The 21,367-nt window shown below is 37.4% G+C and overlaps 1 protein-coding gene across 1 annotated transcript in view; it reads right to left on the reverse strand.

Moving 5' to 3' along the window:
• Positions 1-461: 461 nt before the first annotated feature.
• Positions 462-21,367, reverse strand: part of ppp1r9a (protein phosphatase 1, regulatory subunit 9A) — a 37,108-nt gene continuing 16,202 nt past the window's right edge. Inside the window, exons 4-20 of the mRNA XM_087787635.1 lie at positions 20,930-21,050; positions 18,653-18,757; positions 14,912-15,047; positions 11,344-11,496; positions 9,199-9,252; positions 8,893-9,122; positions 7,940-8,036; positions 7,111-7,252; positions 6,219-6,298; positions 5,215-5,368; positions 5,087-5,144; positions 4,268-4,327; positions 4,157-4,205; positions 3,600-3,716; positions 3,204-3,227; positions 1,891-2,058; positions 462-1,829 (exon numbers count right to left, since the gene is read on the reverse strand). Coding sequence (XP_087643761.1) covers positions 1,683-1,829; positions 1,891-2,058; positions 3,204-3,227; positions 3,600-3,716; positions 4,157-4,205; positions 4,268-4,327; positions 5,087-5,144; positions 5,215-5,368; positions 6,219-6,298; positions 7,111-7,252; positions 7,940-8,036; positions 8,893-9,122; positions 9,199-9,252; positions 11,344-11,496; positions 14,912-15,047; positions 18,653-18,757; positions 20,930-21,050 — 1,895 coding nt within the window. The 3' untranslated portion in view covers positions 462-1,682. The remainder of the gene's footprint in view (positions 1,830-1,890; positions 2,059-3,203; positions 3,228-3,599; positions 3,717-4,156; positions 4,206-4,267; positions 4,328-5,086; positions 5,145-5,214; positions 5,369-6,218; positions 6,299-7,110; positions 7,253-7,939; positions 8,037-8,892; positions 9,123-9,198; positions 9,253-11,343; positions 11,497-14,911; positions 15,048-18,652; positions 18,758-20,929; positions 21,051-21,367) is intronic.

A 21,367-nucleotide genomic window follows, 5' to 3' on the forward strand; every position in this document is an offset into this window, starting at 1 on the left:
AACCAATACAAATGTTTACTTTTAGCTCAGTTAGCTAGCTTCAACCAGTACTTGAAAATTATAAGTGCAAATTAAAATAACACGTTAAATTAGAAAATGCTCTTGTTGTTTGTGCAACGACATATTAGTTTGACTTTAAAACTGTTCTAGCCTCTCGCCTTTACAGAGTGGGTGGTTTGTTAGCATTGTTAGCTTTCTGTTTTTTATCTCCTTCTCAGTAGTCATTCCACAAAAATCAAACATGACCACATAACTGCTTCTAAGTTCATGTTTTACTGGGTTAGTAAAGTTTGTTAAATCAGTTTTGTATTGACCATGTAGAAAGTGTTTAAGCCAGACACATGCGAACTATAAAGCTATATCAGCTAGGAACAGAAATGTTGGCTTAAATTTGCGTTAGCTATTTTTGGCACATTTCTTTTATAAGCAGAAACAAATTGACCGTCAACTAGCATGACATGTTGTTTTACGTTACATTTTATTAATTTACCCTGCTATGGCTGACAATTCTTGTTTCTAGCTCCTTCTTTAAACACACATTGGTTCAGGGTTCAAAAGATACATGAGAAAAACCAAAAAAGAGGGAATGAAAGTTTTGCTTCAAAATCCTTCACATTTTATCTGAAAACACTTTGAAAATCAATATTTTAATTATGTTTTGGCAAAAAAAACAAAAAAAACAAGTTCGTACAATCGAGGATATCGTTATTAAGTGTTATTTCCTACTCTGTGATCATAAAAAATGGATAGATTCTTTGTTAAATACATATATAAATAAATATAAACAAGAAAAAAAATCATTACCTGCAGAATTCAGTGGTTGAAAAAACCTCAGATCAGAATCGAGGCTGCCTTAAATCCTACTATGGTTTCGACAGCGAATCCTAAATAATGATTTAATAGCATAACAAAGAGGAAAAACTTAAATCTTCATGTGCACATTATTTCTTCTGTAATTAAACGTTTCATACGTCTGTCTCAAATCGACCTGCAAGCAACTCAGAGCTCTCAGTATGGCGTCTGTATTCCTAAATCTTGGATATTGCGGTGATGGTTTAAGACTGGAGGAGGAGAAAAAAGCGACTTTGGAAAATAAATCTACTGGTTTCTAAAGGCAACGGCTGGGTCGTACTTTCTTTGAGAGAGAGAATATAAAAAAAGCAGGTTACAAGTAACTAGTACACGTATAGTCTTGCAGGTTCATTAGTTGTGGTAAGTTAAAAATTTAAAATGTGTACATTGTACCTGAAGTCTGGATCTCAAGCATTCCAGTGTTTGAACAATAGAATACATGTCGACACGTCACTGTCTGTTCAATAATCCAGTGTAAAAGTTCCTGCAGGTTCCTCCAGGTTCCTCCAGTTTAGTCAGTCAGCATGACGACCTCTAGTGGCGAGGCAGGCGCACTGCACCGCAGACTTTCCAGATCTACAGATCCACGAGTGTCTCTTGCAGGTCGTCTAAGCCGGAGAGTTCCCCGTCTAAATAAATAAACCTGAATTAACGTGAGGAAATAAAAGGTGATCAGATGACGATTAAAATGAGGCGAATGGAAGGGAAGCACCCAGAGTACCCAAACTTCATGTTTTGGTTTCTACAGTTGTGACCAAGAGCTCACTGGGAAAGCGTCCGATCGGCTCAAGCCGGTGCTACTGACTCAGGATCGCTCGGTTCAAACGGCCTCACTCCTCCAGCTCTTTCTTTCGGAGCTTCTGTCGCTGCTTCTCGACCTTCTCCTGGTTCTTCTTGGCCTTTTCCAGCAGAGCCTTGAGGTCCTTGATCTTCTTCTTGATCAGGGCGCGATCCTGAGCCGACGACACGCCGAGGGCCTGCAACACACACGGACTTGAGCACGGCGTCCCTCAGGGAGACCTGGTGACACGGACCGACCTTGAGCTCAGCACTTTCCAACTGGAGCAGCTTCTCGCCGTCGACGGCCTTGGCAGTGAATTCTGGGATATGCTGCTCTAAATGGAGCCCGGTGAGCCAGCGTGCGACCTGCTGAGGAGTCCAGTCTGAGACGCCGGCGCTGTGTTTCGACAGTCCCTCGTCCAAGATCTGTGTGTGAAGATACACACTTTAAACTGCTGCCAACTTCTCTTGTAATGTGTTAGGAACGTGTGACACAGAGCAGTGACTATGATTCAGATCAGGGTCTCAAACTTCACTGGCCAGAGGACAACTGGCCCCTGATTTATGTTTTGTTGTTGAGTGTTTTGTGGATTTCTGTGAGGTTTTACTGTGAATTTGAAAACATTTTAATACAATTGTATGTACTTAAGAATGGGGAACACATATTAACTATTTATAATCAATATATTCATGTGTATTAACAGCAAATTAGCCACTTGTTAATTATTATAAAGTACTTACTCACACCTGGTCTATTGTAACTATAATTTATTTACCCTTAACAGCATGATATTAAGGAGTTTACAGAGAACCAAATCTGAATTACTGGTAAATAACAGGTGTATTATTAGGAGTAAGTACTATGAGAGAAGTAACGTTTAATAATACTGTTTAAAGGGAAAAAAAACACATACATTCAAGTATTAATGTATTAATACCATCCTAATTACAAAAAAAAAAAAAAAAGTATTTGTAATTATAAACATTTGTGATTAAATGGTTACTGTTAATACTTTGGGTTTTTCCCACTAGTGGAAAAGGTCTGTAAAGTTATTTTTGCCATTATAACAGTCAAATACTTGTGAATTGAGTATGAATATGCTGCCACTTTAGAAAAGGGAACATACTTTCAATTACAAATATTTAACACTTTTGACACTAGTATTTTTGTGTTTTCTTTCCTTATAAAAGAAACAGTATTATTCATAGTGAATTCATGGTACTTGAATCTAATAAGGGGCAAATAAGGTAAAACTGTAATAACTTCTAACTTTATTTCCTGTTTATAATCAAGAATCAAGGTGTAGTTCTTTTTTTTTTTTTTTTTTTTTTTTTTTTTTGAATATATGAATAGGTAGCTTTTTAATAGTTCAGTGTTAGCATGTTTATTTTTTAATACATCTATTCCATCCTCACGTTATAAGCAAAGCTATATAAATGAAAGAGAGAGTGTCTTAACCGACCCACTCAAAAATTCAAATGGAGGGCCTCAGAGTACCAGTTCACGGGCCGCCAATGAGTTTGAGACTTCTGATTATATAGAGCTGGACATGTTAGTAGATCGATCTCACCTCGTCGTCCACCATATCCAGACTCTGAGAGCAGCAGCAGGAGGGAGACAGCAGTTAGAAACAAACATCAAGAATCACCAGTAATTTAACGTAATAGAGAAATAGACACAGAATTTTTAGAAGAGATCATCTTCAGACAGATGTTTGATCATATACGAATCGTTAGTGAATTATACACTGAATAAAAAAAATAGGTTACATGTTGCCAAAGGATTTGAATCAGAATTATTGATAAAGTTATTGGAAAATTATTCCGGTTTTAAATAGTAAAAAAGGTAAAAGAACAATTCATTATTTGTTAATTGAGAAACAGGTTTTAAAATAATTACATGGTCATTATTAAGAAAATATAGTTCTAATATATGTTCTATAGTTATAGTTGTGTTGAACACATGCCTCATCTGAGGACAGCCCCAGGTTGAGAGAGGGTCCCATAAGCTTTGCTTCACCCAGAGGACCACTCAGCTCCACCGAGCTGCTGCTGCTGTTGCTCACATCACTCACAGACGGTCCCTGAAAGACATTTAGAGACGTAAACTCACAGCTGGACCGAAGCTCTGAAGAACACATTTATGGAGGACGAGTCAGCAAATCATGCTGCTATCATTAATCAAGAGGATTTTTTGGATCATACCTGCTGAGTCATCTTAAAAAAATAAAAAAATCCTCTTCAAAATTAAGACCACATGTAGCGCCAATAATCATAAAATGAAGGATCAAAATCACAGTTTCTTTCATTCGACGATGATTGATTCTGCAAACTGATTTTCTCCCATTTAATGCTTTACATTTCCATGGCAACGCCGCACCGGATACAAAGTAATACAATACCAAATAATAGGAATAGGAGAAGAAGTGGGGCCATGTAAGGTCACTCTGTGCAACACAAGTTAGAAAAGAGTTGATAAATGACAATGAAATGAGGTCAACATATTGAGAAAATCTCGACCTACCTTGAACTTGGCTTTCTCAGGACTGCCCTCTGCTGAGCACTCTGTGGAACTGACGAGGAAACATCGGGTCAGAAGTTTGTCACTTTTAATGGTGCGACTTTAACGTTGTACCTGTTAGCAGGTGAGGCTCTGTAGTCTTTGTCCTTCATGATACTTTTCCTGAGACAAGACCTGAACAAGAAATGAACATCATCGTTTATGATCACATTTTGATAGTGGTTATATCTTTAAGGAGATTAAAGTCTCTTTGGTTTTATGAGTGTTATGAAAGTTACTATTGTTTAATTCCCTGCAATTTCGGTTATTTTAGCTTTTTTCTTTTTAACACAAACATCCATTTTCTAATTATTTCTGTATAATTATGGTCAATTAGAGAAAAGCTGAAAACATTTTTCATTATTTTTATTTAAAACCAGAATCATAAGATCTTGTTATGAAACAAAACATCACAAAAAGTGATCCTTTTGTTCTGTTATTGATACCTTATAAATCTATTTTTATTGTTTTGTTTTTGTCCAACACTATTAAATAATGTAACTATGTTATTGAACGCACCACATTGTCAATCTGATGCGGTTAAAGTGTATTTGTGAAGATTTAAAACAAAATTAAACTCATTTTATTCCACAAAAACATTATGGGATGGTCTTTTTTGTAAACTTCTTCAGTCTTGTTCGTTGTAAGAGTCGCCATAAACTCAGTCGTTTCTAGTTTTCTACACATGATAAGGATAAGTTGACAAAAATGTCACAATTTTAGTTTACAACCAGGTGGGGGGGGCTTTGGCGGGCTGCTACACTGAGAAACATCTAAACGTTAGTAACACATATTAGCAACTGCTGTTTATTCTAAGTTGAAATGTTTTGTCTATGTTGATCCTATATTTATAATTAAGATCAAAGACAGTCAAAGAAAAAATCCTTCTCTTACCCAGAGTCATGTTCCTCCAGACTATGAGTAGAGCTGGACTTAACCGGTGACTGAGAGCCTGAAAATACAAGAGTTCAAACTTTACCTCAAACTTGATAACAGTTTATCCTTGTTGTTCCTTCACTGACCATCTTGACCGTCTCTTGAAGTGGACCTGGAGTACAGCAATCGTCTCGGCGAGCTCTCAGCACTGCCCGGCACCTTGAACGCTGCTGCTCCGTCACACGACGTCACACTGCGAATGGAACCACGGCGACTGAGGCTGTCGTGTCCCTCCAACACCTGGTGACAGACGACATGGAATGATTATTTTCTGTTTTCGTAGATAATGTCCAACACTGTGAACAAATGACCAGGTTTCCCCAGATGTGTGTGTCTTCAAACCTCTAACAATCGAACTACAAACTCTAAACCATAAGAAAATGTCACACATCAGTCAAAAAAAAAATAATTTAGTAATGAATATGAGTTTCATAAAGTCAAATAGTTTTTGCTAGAGCTGTGTGTGTGTTAGCAGCAGTAAAAATACATCCAATCAAAAGAAAAAATATTTAAAGAATCAGGGCTTCATCATCTTTTTCTACCTCAGAAATCTTCATTCTCCAAATGTTTTTCAGCAAACTTCCCACTGATATTTATTACTTCTAATCTTATCTCTCGATTTCAATTTCAGCTCATTCAACACACCCACAGTGAATGTTATAAAATTTAATTTTATGAGTATTTTGAAGAGGATTTGTGCTTTGAATACAAATGGTGCAGCTCTGATGTTATTAATTGTGTGTCGTCGCTGTTGCCAAATACAGCATGAAAGATTTTAACAAATCAAGATAAAGACTATAGTTGTGTCAGTTTCTTATTCCATCCTCCTGGTAAGTTAAAAGCCTCTCTCAGCACTTCATATCCAGTCACATAAAGAAGAATATTGTCAAAATAATAACCAGATTAATCGAGATAAACGAATCAAACAAATTATTTGAACTGAAGAAGTAATTTTGTCGCAGCGGATGAAAAAAAGCTGTGTGTTAGCGATGAAGAGTGTGAATGATGTGCCTTGAGCGCGTCTATTTCTGTTGGCAGGGAGGAGCTAGCAGGCTGATATCATGCACAAGTGTGTGTTTTCTCCACAAACCTCTCCGTCTGTGGAGCTGATGCTGTCGCGGCCGACGCTTCTGTAGCTCGTCCTCTTGCTCGGAGAGTTGCTCGAGCCCTCTGAACACACACACACACACACACACACACACACACACACACACACACAAACACACACATACACAAACACACACACACACACACACACACACAGACACACACACAGACACACACACAGACACACACACACACACAAATAATGACATAACGACTTAACAGATCAAACCTCTTCACTTAATATGATGAAACAACAAATTAAGTAGACATTTGTCTGCGTGAAGCCTTACATAACCTGAGCTGCAAACCTTTCATTATGCAGTCAATTTCAAGAGACAAGTCGCTCTGAATATTCTTCATAAACTGTTTGTTTTCTCTGTGACGCCGACAACAACCAGAACATGTTATTAAACGGGACGTCCTCTGCTCAACAAAGCAATTAAAATTTTTAATAAGAAACAAATGAATGTGCAGAGAAACTTCCTGTAGTTGAATTATAAGACAAAGACAAGTCCCAGGTCTTCCATTTGTATTTAATGAGATGAAAACCTTTGTGACTTTTAAACCCACAAGTCGTGTACTTCAGTGAGGCACAACATTGAGAGAGGAAAACGCTCTCTCTGGAAGGCTTTAGGAAAAAAACATTACATAAAAATCAAAGTGTGGGTGGAAAAATGCTTAAATAATTTAAAATATTTATCATTATTAATTATAACTAGTTTAACAAAAATAAAATATGTTTCCGGTAACTTTTTAAGTATTAAATGCATTTAATTTAAAAATATTTTGTAGTTTTCTACGTTCTTAAGAAAAAAACAGCTGTGTTGACAAAAACTGCAGTTAAACTCCCACACACGACGCTGGTATGAACTGACCTCGGGTCTGCGCTGCAGCTCTGCTCGGGCTGTACATCTGGGCGGCGCTGATCTCTCCGCTGTTGTTGCTGTTGTTGTTGTTGTTGACCTGGATGCCGTTTTGTTTCATCAACTGCATGAGCTCCGACTCCAGTGTTGCGATCTGAGGAGCACGTTGAGTTCAAGCCAGCGTTGAAATATAGAGGACACACCTATAACTTCTACTTCTACTACTAGATCTGCATAGAACATTTAGACAATGTTTCTGACCATGAGCATGTTATTATGTATCTATTTTACCATTAACTCCAAACAAAACTTGCTTAAGACTTTTTTTTCTTTGTTGTTGGGTGAATATTTCTTGCCAAAAATACTTTGAGTAAATATTTCAAACATATTCAGAGAAAAAGTTATTTTATATTGATTTTTACAACACATTTTTTTATGAAAGGTTATACATATATTATTGGCATAGTTAAGTTTATTGATTGTTTTGAATTTCTTTCTCTTTTAACTTAATAAATGTATTACTTCTTTTTTTTTGGATTGAGAGCCCCTCACAAGAGTCACAGTATATAATGCGGCCCCTGAGGTCATATAATTGTCTACGTCTGCAATAGACTCTATTCCAGGGCTCTTGTGGTCCCCTGGTTGTTTGCAGAATGTGATATATTGTACTGCGTCCATCTATTTGATGCTCTTATGAGTGGAGAGCTGAGCAAGTAAGTCCATCTTCCTACATGTCAGATGTTTATAGACTAAAGATCATCAAATAAAATCTGTCATTTATAAGGCTTTGATAATATGAGTGAAGAGGAAACACATAAAAAGCCGGAGTCACATCTCTCACCCTGACTTGCAGGCCCTGGATCTCCGATAGATGAGCTTTCTCTGCCTCCTCCAGTCGCTTCCTCTCTCCATCCTCCTTCTGCATGAACTCCACCTCTCTGGAGGAGAAGAGCACATCATCAAAACACGTGTGTGATCACATCATAAATCATTGTTGTAAGAAAACTCAGTCACTCAGCCTTTGAACAACATCAAATATTAAGGATAAAGATATGGAAACTGTAAATAGATTGTGCTGAAAAGAGACGCGTGTTTCTTTTCAGCACATGAATAGTTTACATTATTTTATACCTAATTTATTTTGAATGATAGTCGGTGTATAAAATATGGCCGTGATGATATGTAATGGCCCAGACCTGGTTTAAACAGTAGAACTATTTACTGTCTCTCAGCTCACCTTGATAAATGATGACACAATAAACTAGTAACCAAGAACTAGTTGTTGCAAAGTAAACAGATGTAGAGAAGTTGAAATTGAAACTGGGAGACAAGATTAGAAGTTATAGTTAATTAATGAAATAGTTTTTCACTCTTAGACAGCTCAAAATATGCAAAGTTTAATTGTATCCTGCAGCAAAAACATCAGGTCGTATGTGTGGAAAAACTCCACTTCTGTTGAATTAGAGGTCACTCTTGTCGCAGAGTAGACTCATAGGATATGTCTCAATACTGAAACGGAAGATTTAATGTCAGATTCGACACATAGAGCTTATGGGAAGACACTTATTCAAATGAGTTTAACACATTTAAAAAAAAAATTAAAATAGCTATTTCCTCAATGTCTTTGACAATACCTTATTTTATAAGAAACCTTAAATAAATAAATCGATACAAATCAAAAAGAAAAAAACCTGTGATATTATTTAAAAACAAGCAAACAAATATAACAAGCACCGCCATATTTGGAGAATTAAATAAATTCAACTCAAGTATTTTGAGTGTAAGTGGACTCACTTCTGCTGGAAATCTTTGATGAGCTTCTTGGCCTTGTTGTACTTCTTCTCCAGCGACTGGTACTGAGCCTGAGCCTCCTTCAGGTGCTCGTTGACGGTGTGGCAGAGCGTCTGAGCCTCGATCCAGTAGCTCTCCAGCTTCATCATCCTCTCCTTGTTCTCCTCGATGCTGGCCTTCAGCTGAGTCTTCTCCTTCTCCCAGCGCTGCTTCTCTCTCTCCACCGTGGCCAGCTGCACAGAACCAGAGCCTTGGTTTGCTGTCCTCAACCCTCCACCATGCTACCCATTGTGAAGCCACTTTGCTCACCTTGTTCTTCAGCTTCTGGATCTCGGCCTCTGTCACTGTGTGCTTGAGCTGGAGCTTGTTAGAAGAGAGAGGAGAGAGAAGTCAGACTGAGCGCACGGCTGCGCATGCTCTCAGTGCTGTCAATGCATGACCGTGGATGGATGCAGTCGAGCGTCCCAGCTCCTGCACCCGAGCCCTCCCGGAGACTCACTCAGACTCTCAAGAAGTCTATTTTTATTTGAGTGATTCCACCCAACTAACTTTTCCAAGGGACCACTCTTTATTCCATGAAGATTTTATATCATACATGTAATCACATGATTTTAAATCAAGTTTTAAAGTTCAGTTTTTCACACTCCCCTGGTCTGGGTCATGAGGAGCTTGGACCAATCCCAGCTACTTAGGGCGACGGGGAGGGGACACTCAGAACAGGTCACCAGTATGTAAGCGGGCACACGGAGACTCACAACACATCACACACACAATCACATCTACTGACAATTTAGAGTACTCAAAGAAACTCTGCATGTTTTTTGACTGTGGGAGGAAACCACACAATGCATTGACGCAGGTTGTCTCAAACTGGAAGTGAACCAACAACCTTCTTGCCGCGAGGCAGTCACGCCAACCTCTAGAGATGTGTATTGGAAAGAATCTGGCGATACGATACATATCACGATAAAGGGGCAACAATGCAATATTGCAATACTGTAGGAACAACAATGTATTTATAGTATTGTCTGAGTACTTGACTCTGGTGATAACAGGCCGTCTGAATCTTGACTATGTCACAACTGCTTTGATTTGTTTTAAAATTAAAATGTCCAAATGTCCAGACATCAGCTTTAAAGGATGCCGAAGGTGTCTGTATCCTCTCACCCTCAGTAAACGCTGGCACATTGCAGGACTTTATTGCTCCTTCAGTTATGAAGGAAGTAATGACTTAAACAAATCAAATAATTTCATTTTACACACATTTTATCGAATCTATATAAACCATAAAATAACTCATAATAAACAACATAATATAATTTGAAGGAAAACCAATCAATACAGTGCTGTTGAATATTGATATAGTCTTGGATCAATATTTTCTCACACCCCTACTAACCAACGTGGGTCACTTCCCTTCATTTCAGCTTCTTAAAGATGTATAACAGCTCACTCTCCTGATAGAACGCAGCAGCGGGGCTGAGGTGAGGATTATAATAAAACAGCAGATAAGGGGTTTGAGCAGGAACAGGAGGACGATGTTGAAGTGAAGTCCTAAAGGGAGATTACATTATCGTTTGCCTCCATATTCCAGGAGGAGTCTGCAGAGGAGCTGGAGCCATTCATCAAGAGTGTCAGCGGCTGCTGGAGTTCTGCCCAGACTTCATGACCATAGAAACAACACAAGCTGAGGTGCACCACTATCATCTCTTATTTTAATTAATTTTTTTTGACATTGTTTAATGGGGACCTTTTGGACGACACTTAATATTAGGAAAAAGCATTTAACCATAACTACATGATTGATTAATACTGAGCCCCTAAAGTGACGTGAAAAAAGTAGGTTTTCTCATTCTTGAGGGGCTCTAAAATACTTATTAGCATGTGTTCAGCACGACTTTATTCTTTCCTAGGATGGTATCTTAAAACTCAAAAAGCATTTTTACAAGTGATTAATTTTCCACTTTAAAAAGGGAAATAAAGCAAACTTTATTGGAGTTTCATTTTTCAAAAGGATTCGTCAAAGGAACAACGTGTATCTTGTCAAATGTACAAAAGTGATAAAGCTTCAATCAATGTCCGATAAAAATTTCTAAAAATCCTAGGATGTCTTTGCTGAGCAACAATATTGGGTTGAAAAGTTGAATAATTTAGTCTGATCTCATTCTGTGTGAAGTTTGGCCAAGAACTGGACGGAAATTTCTTTCACAAATATTTAAAAAAGTGTTGAAACTTTCTCCTTCTTGGCGGATTTTCCCGGAAACACGAGTAATTCGAGATGTAATGAGCACAGGTCTCACATGGCTATTGTGTTCAGGAAGCTAATCACCAGATTAGGAATAAGGGAGAATAAGCGGATCTCAGATCTTAACTATAAATCTCTGCAGTGCAGCGGCAGTGCTAGACTCTAGAGTATAAATCTTTTATTGTGTTACACCTTTAAATGTGAGTTACCTCTCTGAACTTCTGGTAGAGTTTCGTGGCATCCAACTCAGAAGGAGACAAGATGTCCTCAGACTCTGGAAGGTCAAACACCTCGATGCTCTTGTCGCCGCTGGCAACCGTGGTGCCAGATTCCTCGTCGTCTGTAGCATACTCTCCGGTCTGCTGTAAGATAAACGGGGAAATGATGGTAAACAACATGCTGGTCAATTCATAATTGTTGAGAAGCACTAGCTTGGTCGAACCTCAAACATTCTGATCACTTTACTGTCTAAACATTTTTTTTCTTTCATGTGTCTGTTGAACAGAATATTTGAATATGTTTATATTGCTTAAAATGGGAGAGGAAAGACAATTTATTACTTAATCCAGTCTTTTTATAATTTTATAGTAGTATAGTCATAGTGTCTTTTTCTTTTTGTTTTCAACGTGTATCATTATTAATATTATTGTTTAAGATAAAATAAAGTGTAATCACGTTATTTTATCCCATTTATTTTGTTAAATTAAGCATTTTTTACACAATAAATGTAATGAACAGCTTTGTTTAACATTGTTGTTGTTATTATCAGTGTTGTTATGTAGGTTCAATGGTACAATGTTACCCATGAAAAACACATTCCAATTACAGAGTGACCTCAGATTTAACTACTCATGAAAACTCTTTCACAATCTTTAAAATCCATTTGACTTTTAATATGTTTGAATTAAATGAATATTTTATTATTAATTTTAATTACAATCTCTCATTTATTCCTCTAATATTATCATTATTCTACCAGTAAATACTTTACTTAAGTGATTGTATATACCATCAGAATGTTATTTATCATTGTACTGCAATTTCTTTTGGTGACATCACATATTCTATGAGGGTTTTTTTTCTCTTAAAACATTGCCTTAAAATGCTTTAATGAGAAAAGAAAATCGTCCGACAACAAGTTTTCTATACATGTAAATAATCAATCAACTCTAGAATTCCATTTGGGAATGTGTGCCCAGGGGAAAGAGTCATAACTTGTCATAACAGCAAAAATAGGTGAAAGATAACATGTAAACAATTGTGTAGCAATTAACCCTTAGATTACAAAATAGTTTTAACTTAATCTTAATTTTGTCAAAAACTTTGCTACGTATAAACCCACTTCAGTCAACCAGCCAATATAATTGTACAGACTCGTCTCTATCATTTGTCTATAAACAGTTGATACGTGTCTGGTGAGTGTGATTTAGATGTCGTGTCCTCCGCTCACTCAGTCTCATCTAACCTCTCATCATCATCTTGGCCTATATTCTCCGTCTTAATCTCCGTCTCTGCACTCCATCCACTTCTCACTCAGATCTCGGCTCGGCTTCCCTGCACGCACCATCGACGCCAAGTTCTTCTGACATTTTTCCTGTTGCTATGGCAGCAGCATCAGAATGGCTATAGGATGACTGGAGCGCCGAGATAGAGGTTTAGTATGTTTTGTGTTTATGCAAACTGAATACAAAGTGTACGGTTACGGTCTTGCTAGCGTTAACTGCTATATTCATTAAGTCGCTTTTGCTTGGCTAGCCAAGGTGGACAGATGCTATAAATCAAAGCGCTCCACTCGTTCATCCACATGAAATTCCGGCAGATAAATTGACTTTGATTGAAGTGATGTCTAAAGTGCCGTCTGTCTTTACCAGCAGCATCAGTGGGAGAATTACTTTCTTCATCCAACCAGGCCCGGAGAACTCATCTAACATTTATAGACATATAAATATGGATGAGATCCTTTATTGCTCCATCGATCTTACTAACTGCTGTGCTAATGCTTCGTCTGAAGACATTTGTTGCTTCTACTTTGACGCTAAAATAAAGCTTCAGTTTTAAACCTTTCATTCAGTTAATCTTTTTAGACTCGTCCAGTTTCAGTCGACTTATGGACATATCAGTCCATTGTTAGTCAGTGAAAACTTGTATTTGTCAAGGAAATTTGTATTTTTTTAGTTATGAAAAACACAAGTTAGTAACATTTTCCCATTTCTTATTCATTACTATCCTTGTTTAATACTCAATAATACTGTGCGTCCACTCCAGATATACAGTAGATATAATTTATAGATACTGTAATTTTCTTCTACACATTACCGACAACCTCTTGAGTAAACCTCTTTTAATTATAGCTTTATTTGTCCCACACTATTGACAGCTGCTCGTACACTATTGAACGCACCACACACATCGGTTAATGAGGTGCGACGAAAGGTTTTTCACTTTGTTTTCAAACTTAATTGAATAATGTCTTATAACGATACCTTTAGTTTAGTTTTAATTCAATTTCGCATTCTATAGTTAATAAAATTGATTGTTATACGACTAGAATTTGTGTTGCATAGTTTATCTGACGAGTTGGTGATAGGTGGCAAAGATATCCTTTGGGTGGTATTGTTAGATACACACATTTGCTTTGAGGTATTACCTCTATTATCAATCTACACGTGTATGGTCATGTAGTCCTGGAGTTCAGGTACGATAATACCAAATAGGATGGGTTCTCATTTGTATTACCTTCATGTACCATAAAGACATAATAATAATAATAATAATAATAATAGTAATATAATAATAATATGGACTAAATTGGAACATTTTAAGTTTACAGAACTATTGAATAGTACACTTTTGGTACAGTACAAGTACATACATTTTATTATATTTACTATACTTAGATCTACTTGATAAATTGAACTTCAAGTATACTTCTTTTTGAAAGGGAAGCCTTGTTGACAGTGAGAAATATTTTTTATTAAAGAGCAACTATTGTGAAAACCCAACTCCTTTGACTCACTCACAAGTTATAAATGTTGAAGTCTTTCTCTCCAAGATGCAGTAAGTCCCTCATCATGACCATGTTATTACTTTATAAAGTTCTCCCGGGTCTTAAATATTGGCGAACGAGCCAGGAGTAATCACTTCCTGGATTGATGACGGGCGTTGGCAAACCCTTGACCAATCATAGCAGAGTGGGTGTGGTTATGGTAAACAAAATTTCATCTCCAGAAACATTAGTTAAAATTTAAAACCTCTTCAGGTTTTTGCAAATAATTAAAGAGGTATACACTGTTTTCAGTGGAAAACTGTCAAAGCTACCTTTAGCGAAGTCTGTAATGCGGTTAACAGATATTTGCTACATAAGCTGGCACTATGAGTCTTGTGTGGAATACTGTCGACCCAAACTACACTCTTGCTGAAAGGAAGGGAGAGTCCAGAGTCGGTTCTTTGCAGGACTTCAACAAGAAGTGACAGCATTACATGTGAGCGTCCCACTGACCATGACGTGAGCCGAGAGCGATTTCTCATGCATCAGGACTCGCAGCACGTCCAAGAAAAAGTCGCACAGAGACCAGAGTAGTCAATAAGAAGTGTGTTCATTCACTTGATTGTGTGTTTGGATGTGTGTAGCACGTGCTGCTGCAGACCCGCATGTTCACACTTGAGTTCCGGCGCTCAGACTCTCTTGGCGGAATTGATGAGAAAAGGAATCGCTTTCCAGGCACTGCATCATTCTGCTTAGTGTCTCATATACAGGAGTGTGTTTGGCGTTGTTACCTCGTCGTCGTCAGCGTCGTACTGGCCATATTGTTGCTCCAGCAACTCTCTCTGCCTCCTCTCTTGCTCAAGGGTCTGCTGAATGAGCGACGCCACCTCGCTCTGCTGACCCGGACGCTCTCTGCCAATCAGGAACCTGCAACCACACACACCGCTTGAGAACAGGCAACAGATATAGACCACATTGTAATATACATGAATCAATTATAGGAAATGCATTAAGAGATTCTACTACACACAATTGATTCCGTTCACGCAGCATCGTGAGGGCAGCACAGTGGAATAAGTGCTGACGTGTCAGAGCACCACTGCACGGACATGACACAAATAACAATGTCAGAAGACGGCCAGACGGCCTGTCATTAGATCTGGGTGTAGCATGTGCACAATCGACCGCAACAAGCTTCGGAGAAGAAGAAAAAACATGCCTTTGCTGCTAAACAAGAGTCGTATGAAACCAAAAGTATATCAAAAAATGATTGTTCTTTATTAGTTAAAGCTGTTTTAAATGTAAAGTGTACAACTTCCCTATTATATGTTGAACTTAACCTCATGTATTTGAATTACTTCCTATCTAAAACTGGACATTCTTAGGAGAATCAAGATCGCTAAGCTCACTTTTTCTTCTTAATTCTTCACAGACAGAAAAGAAAAAAAAAGCATGTGTGAAGTTCCCAAAGTTACATTTTAATCTTAAAATAATTGTCAACACTGTCTGGTTGAATAGTACAGTTTATAATGGAGACTGATGGCTGGAATAGAATATAATATATGGAAGTATATCAGTGAGACCAGAAAATTGAAAGATTGGATTTAACATTTCAAATATTTGGAATTTTTTAAGTTATTTTAATGAATAGTTTTATGTACAAACATTTTTATATTAAATTAAAAAGGATACATATTACAAAATATTTAATTTAGAAAATGTATTTTTGAATCTTGCACTAATTCTGGGGAACTTTAAAAAAAATAAATGTTCGATCTGGGTTTCGTAAAAGACTGTTCCTGACCTATTTTAGAAAATCCCTGACCCAGCAGGGAGTGTGTTAGTGTGTTAAAGGGAGCCGAGAGGACAGTTAGAAACTAAAGGCGACCCGATCCAGTCTAATCGAGTGAATTCAGATGAGAGTCTGAGGTGGAAAAGGCCTCGTACAGAGAGATCGACATGAGAAGTGAAGAGAGAGAAGAGACGAGCGGTCCAGGCTAACATAGCAGTGGGTCTAGTCTGTGGACATCGTGGAAGTCTGAGGAGCAGCTGACCTGAAAACATCTCTTCTCACGCACGGCTAGACTTTGATCCTCCCTTCACCAACCAGATCTACAGCTGACTCAAAAACGAGCGTAAAAATACTTCTTCCGGACCACAATAACAACAATTTGGAAGAAATAAACATGAGTCACATTAAGGATGAGTAAATTTAAGTTTGACTTATTTCCGCTTCCACAACTGTACAAATCAGACATCTATAATTAATCATTTATTAGAATATCCCTATGGCTTTAGATTTCCTTTTTTTTCCGTAAATTTGATTAATTAAAAATATTTATACATATTTTTTTTAATTTTAAATGTTTTAAAAACATATTTGTACATGTTTCAATGCTTTAAAACATGTACAATTGATTAGAAACTAAATGACACACTTTAGTAATTGTGATATATAAAAAAATTAAAAGTTTTTTAATGTCATCAAACACCATTGGAAAATTCAGGATATATGTGTGTCGCCCAAGTTTTTTGGTTTCTTAGTTTTTTTGTAGTGATGCAGGAAGTTAGAGAAAGTTAAGGGGCAGAGAACGGTACATCTTGTTACAACAGAACCAGAATTTTCTTGTGGTGCCATATTGTAGACGGACAGTGTTGTGAGAGACCTAGAAATTCCTAAAATCCAAGGGAAAATATATGTTTTTTTTTAGCTTAGCAAAGGCCTGAAAACAAACGTGTTTGTGGTATCCCTTGTGTTGTCTCTTGGTCAAGGTAAACGACCTCCACCACTGCATATGTATTAATGGAAGCCTTTACCCAGAGATAACACAAGCACTAAATTATTTAAACAGTACATTGAAATTAAGTTAAACTTCAGGCAGAGGGCCTCATTTGACCCCTGCACCACACTTTTGGCTAGTCCGAGGGAGGAAACTGGAGTATTAACAAACACAAACAACAAAGGGGAAACATGCAAAATTGCTTCTTTTTTTTTTTTAGGATTCATTTTTTTGTTTATATATCTAAAAAGATTTATAAAATTATTGTCTTTATCATTTAAACACATTAACTCCTTATTTGTCAATATCGACTACAGTTTCCTATAGGTTCCATTCCTTTTTGTCTCCGTTAAAGACATTTAGCCCAGAAATTTTAGATGACATCCATCTTCCTCAGCCACTGTAACACAGTTCTGCACGGTTCTTTCCTGCTGATGGGTAGAATTCAAGGTAAGACGTGGATGAAATGAAGCAGGAAGTGGAGGTTAAATATAGCTAAAATGGCAAATGTAGGACAGTTGGCCAGGAAACCTCTGGTGATCAGACGGAGACGAGGGAAGATTAACTGAGGAGGAGGTTAGGAAGTGAGTGGGTGACTTGACGGAGGAAGATTGAAAGGCTCACAGAGAGAAGGAGAGCGAGTGGGGAATAAGGTCTGCTGTAAGAAGCAGAAACGATCATAATGAGAGGGTACGTAACTCTTAAAAATAACTACTGTTGCTACAAATAAAGAGATTAATCTAGTGATAAACAAACAACTGCTGCAGCTCGAATTTGTTATCAACTAAAAACAAAAGATAGGTCTCATCCAGCAACACGATATCCTTAGTGAAAGACGACATTACTTCAGGTGATCGGAGCCGTCATAGACTACATGTTTGATGCCCAAAAAAAGGAGTTCACCTGGGTTATTTTCATAAATGACACTAGAAGTGATGTTTTCCAACAAACAATTCATGATGCACAACTAGATAATAGTTCTGAAATAAATCAACCATTTATAAGAAAGTATAAATATAAGGAAAATCTGTAAATATGTGTGTAAATAGACAGATACTACTCTAGAATACCATTGTGTGACCTTTAGGGAATATTTTTTTCCTAGTTTCTGTTTTCTCATGTCGTCATCTTTGTTTAGGTTTTTAATTTCATTGATTGATTCGATCCACATCTCTACCTTTATAGGTGAAATATTAATTTTCTTTAAGTTAAGAGTTAAGAGGACAACCATCATAGACGTCAAAGAAGCAAGAATTATTTAAGGTTCTGGAAAATAACCATCACTGACAGCCATGTAAAGACCTGCAGCAGAGCTTTTGTAGCAGTGAAATATTGTCTCATGTAAAATTGTCAGTACAGCGTGAGCAAACACCATCTGTCCAGCTGACAATATTCTGCACACCTTCTGTCCACACATCCGTCTATCATCCTGCAGGACCCATGAAAGAATGTATGTAATTCAAAGCAGTTTTTTTGTGCCAAGAGCTGCACGGCAACATGTGCTTTAACGTCTCCTCAGCAATGGAAATGAAGCTCAAAAGCCAAACAAAATCTCAGTATGCTGCAGCACTGTCGGCTTTATCGCCCTGTTTTGTAACCTTTTGCACCATGACAACCGGCTAAAGCATCTGACACGCAGCGCCGGTGAAAGAGTCGGCTGATCTCTTTCTCACCAGGCTTATGCTGCTGCGGGAGAATTCTAATAAACTTGTTTTTTTTCTGTCTCACTGTAGATAGAAACTTGACTCTTACCGGACCACTCCTGATGTGTTTCGCAGGACGGAGGCAGCAAAACTCTGAGTGACTCCCACCAGACTGGTCCCATCCACCTCCACTATCTGGTCGTTCACCTTAATCCTGATGCACACCAGAGACAAAAACACAGTCACATGTTGTTTCTTCTTCTGGAAACATGGAGAGCTCATTCATGGAAGGAAGATATTTCTGTTATAAAACTGAAACAGACCATGTAGTAACTTACAGATCATTTCCTCACTTTATTTTTCTTTCTTCTTTCTTTCCCCTCAAAGGATCAATAAAGTGCATCCATGCACCTATAGTTCAATATTTAGATGTTAGCTAATATATTTGCCACTTCACATAGACATTGATATATATTGAGAATGTTAATAAAATGTCCACAAAGTGAAGTTAAATGGAATCAAATTACCATGTTATTCTTTTTTTATATTTGTAATCACGATATATAAATATACTTTTTTAATGAATTAGGGGAAGCATATTTTTTCTATTTTCTCCTTTTATTGAGAGTATTTTTCAAAGTTCTCCTAGACCATGAGGTAGTTTAATTGACCACCCTTGGCCTGGTACAATAAAAAAACAAACTGAGATGAAGTTAAGAGTTGAGATATAACAAGTGTGTAAAGATTGAGAAATGAACGTCACAAGTTTATTGATTTATTTTGGCCTGTAAATCACTGTCGTCCACAGCGTTTTAAGCAACAACTCCGACAGTAATCTGTCGCTGGCAGAATCTTAAGCTGGATTTGAGAGTTTTAGGTTTAGTGGTTCAGGGGGAAAAAATGACGGCAAAAAGAATGAAAGCAATGAATAAGCACAAGTAGACAGAATGTAAATCATTCACATCCCAAAAGGAAGTAAATGTTTGGTGTCATGTTAGCAAACATCCCTCAGCACAGTCAAGACAGTAAATGATATGGGCCTTGTAGTAACTGCTCAGAGCCATGGAGCACATAACACGTGCAAATTAGGTCAGGATAGTAGGTGCACTTTCTCTATTCTTTGGCAGAAAACCAAAGATATGATTGTCTTGACATTACTCTAAAATCTAAGATTTTATCCTTTTTTTTCTTAAAGAGGAAAAAGCTTTTTGCTTCTGTGATCTACTAGAGTTTGACCCCTCATTATGATGGTTTTAGGCTGTATATGTGCAAATCTTGTTTGTTATTCTAGTTGTTGTTATAGTTTATATTGTTGCTTCCATTAGACATAGATCATATTTTCTGTCTATGTGTGTATGTCCAACTCCTTATTAATAATCTTAACATTTAGATTTTAAGTGTATTTTTCTTTCTTATTTTTGTGCATTTAAAGATCCTCATATTGACAGGATTGTATTATGGATCCTATACCATGATATAGGATGCAAACAAGAATGCATCCATCCAGCATGCTTCTTTTGTTCATCAGATGATATTTTAAAAAGCCTTAAAGTAGCTAGTATCGAAAAATAAATGTTTTATGTGTGAAAATAATTTTCTTTATTTTGGGGGTTAAACAATTTGATGCAGAAATGTTATCATTACTTTTTTACTCCAACTAAAACCTGCATGGAACAATAAATATAAATAAATAAATATACAACAATAAATTGTCACCTGGTTATTAATGAATAAGAAAAAGTAGGATGTTGATATGGACTACTAGACTAATAAAAGTTTGATTATTATTTATATTTTTTATTTTTTAAATAAAGTATTAGAAACCTCCATAGTAGCGACCACCACTAAAGCTCTCACAGCTCCTAGAGTTGCTGTGTGACTAATCTCCTTCACATGCTTCAAACAACAGATCTCTCAGGAAATATGGTTCATGTGGAATTCACAGAACTCTTGAATGAAGTTCCTTGACAACACCCTGAGAGGCATCAGTTGATGGTTTGAGGCCTGCTGAGAAGCTGTCATCCTCCCTAACATGGCTGAGTGCTTACACACATGCAGAAACAAACACACACACAAAGAGTCATGGCTTCTACTCAAATGTGCCTTTTGTTTTCATTTAAACATAAAAAGCGCATGACTTTGTAAACCGTAAACACAGAGAAAGTGCCATGGACGTAACACACACACACACAAGAGTTCTTTGTGGTTTCCTCCACTGTGCCTCTTGCAGCAAAACTAATCCGAGCCCCTGCTGCTCGCTGTGCCGGGGACAGTGTGACTGTGATCGAGGGCAAGAGGGAAAGTGAGAGTGAGTTCACGACACGTCGTCATATTGTCGTACGTATGCTTCCCGTCTGTCCCGTGATTTCATGTGGAGGGCACTGACCTGCCATCTCTCTCAGCGGCTCCGCCTTCAATGACTGTTTTGACGAAGATGCCCAGCTTCTCCAGGCCTGCGTCAGCACCAACCCCCATACCGATGATGCTGATCCCCAGACCGTCATCGTCTGGAATTAAAAAGTAAGAGTTGGACCTTGCAAATATCTTATTAGATTTCTAGCTAACACTAAGCTACTGTTTGTATCAAAGGGATAGTTAACCCAAAATTCAAATTTTTGTCATTTCACCCTCATGTCAAAAATGTTTCCATTATTTTCAGGCACAAACTGGAGCTCAGTTTCCATTGTTTTTATCCAAAAATAAACCCTAAAAAACATCCAAATACCTCGCTGGTGCTTGTCTGTACCGCCCACCTTTTATTGAAGTCAGGATATTAGGAAATCTTACCACCCAAAAAATAAATCTGTATATTTTGAGTTTGTTT

Source organism: Callionymus lyra, chromosome 3 (assembly GCF_982586985.1).
Source record: "Callionymus lyra chromosome 3, fCalLyr1.hap1.1, whole genome shotgun sequence".
NCBI classification, from domain to species: Eukaryota; Metazoa; Chordata; class Actinopteri; order Syngnathiformes; family Callionymidae; genus Callionymus; species Callionymus lyra.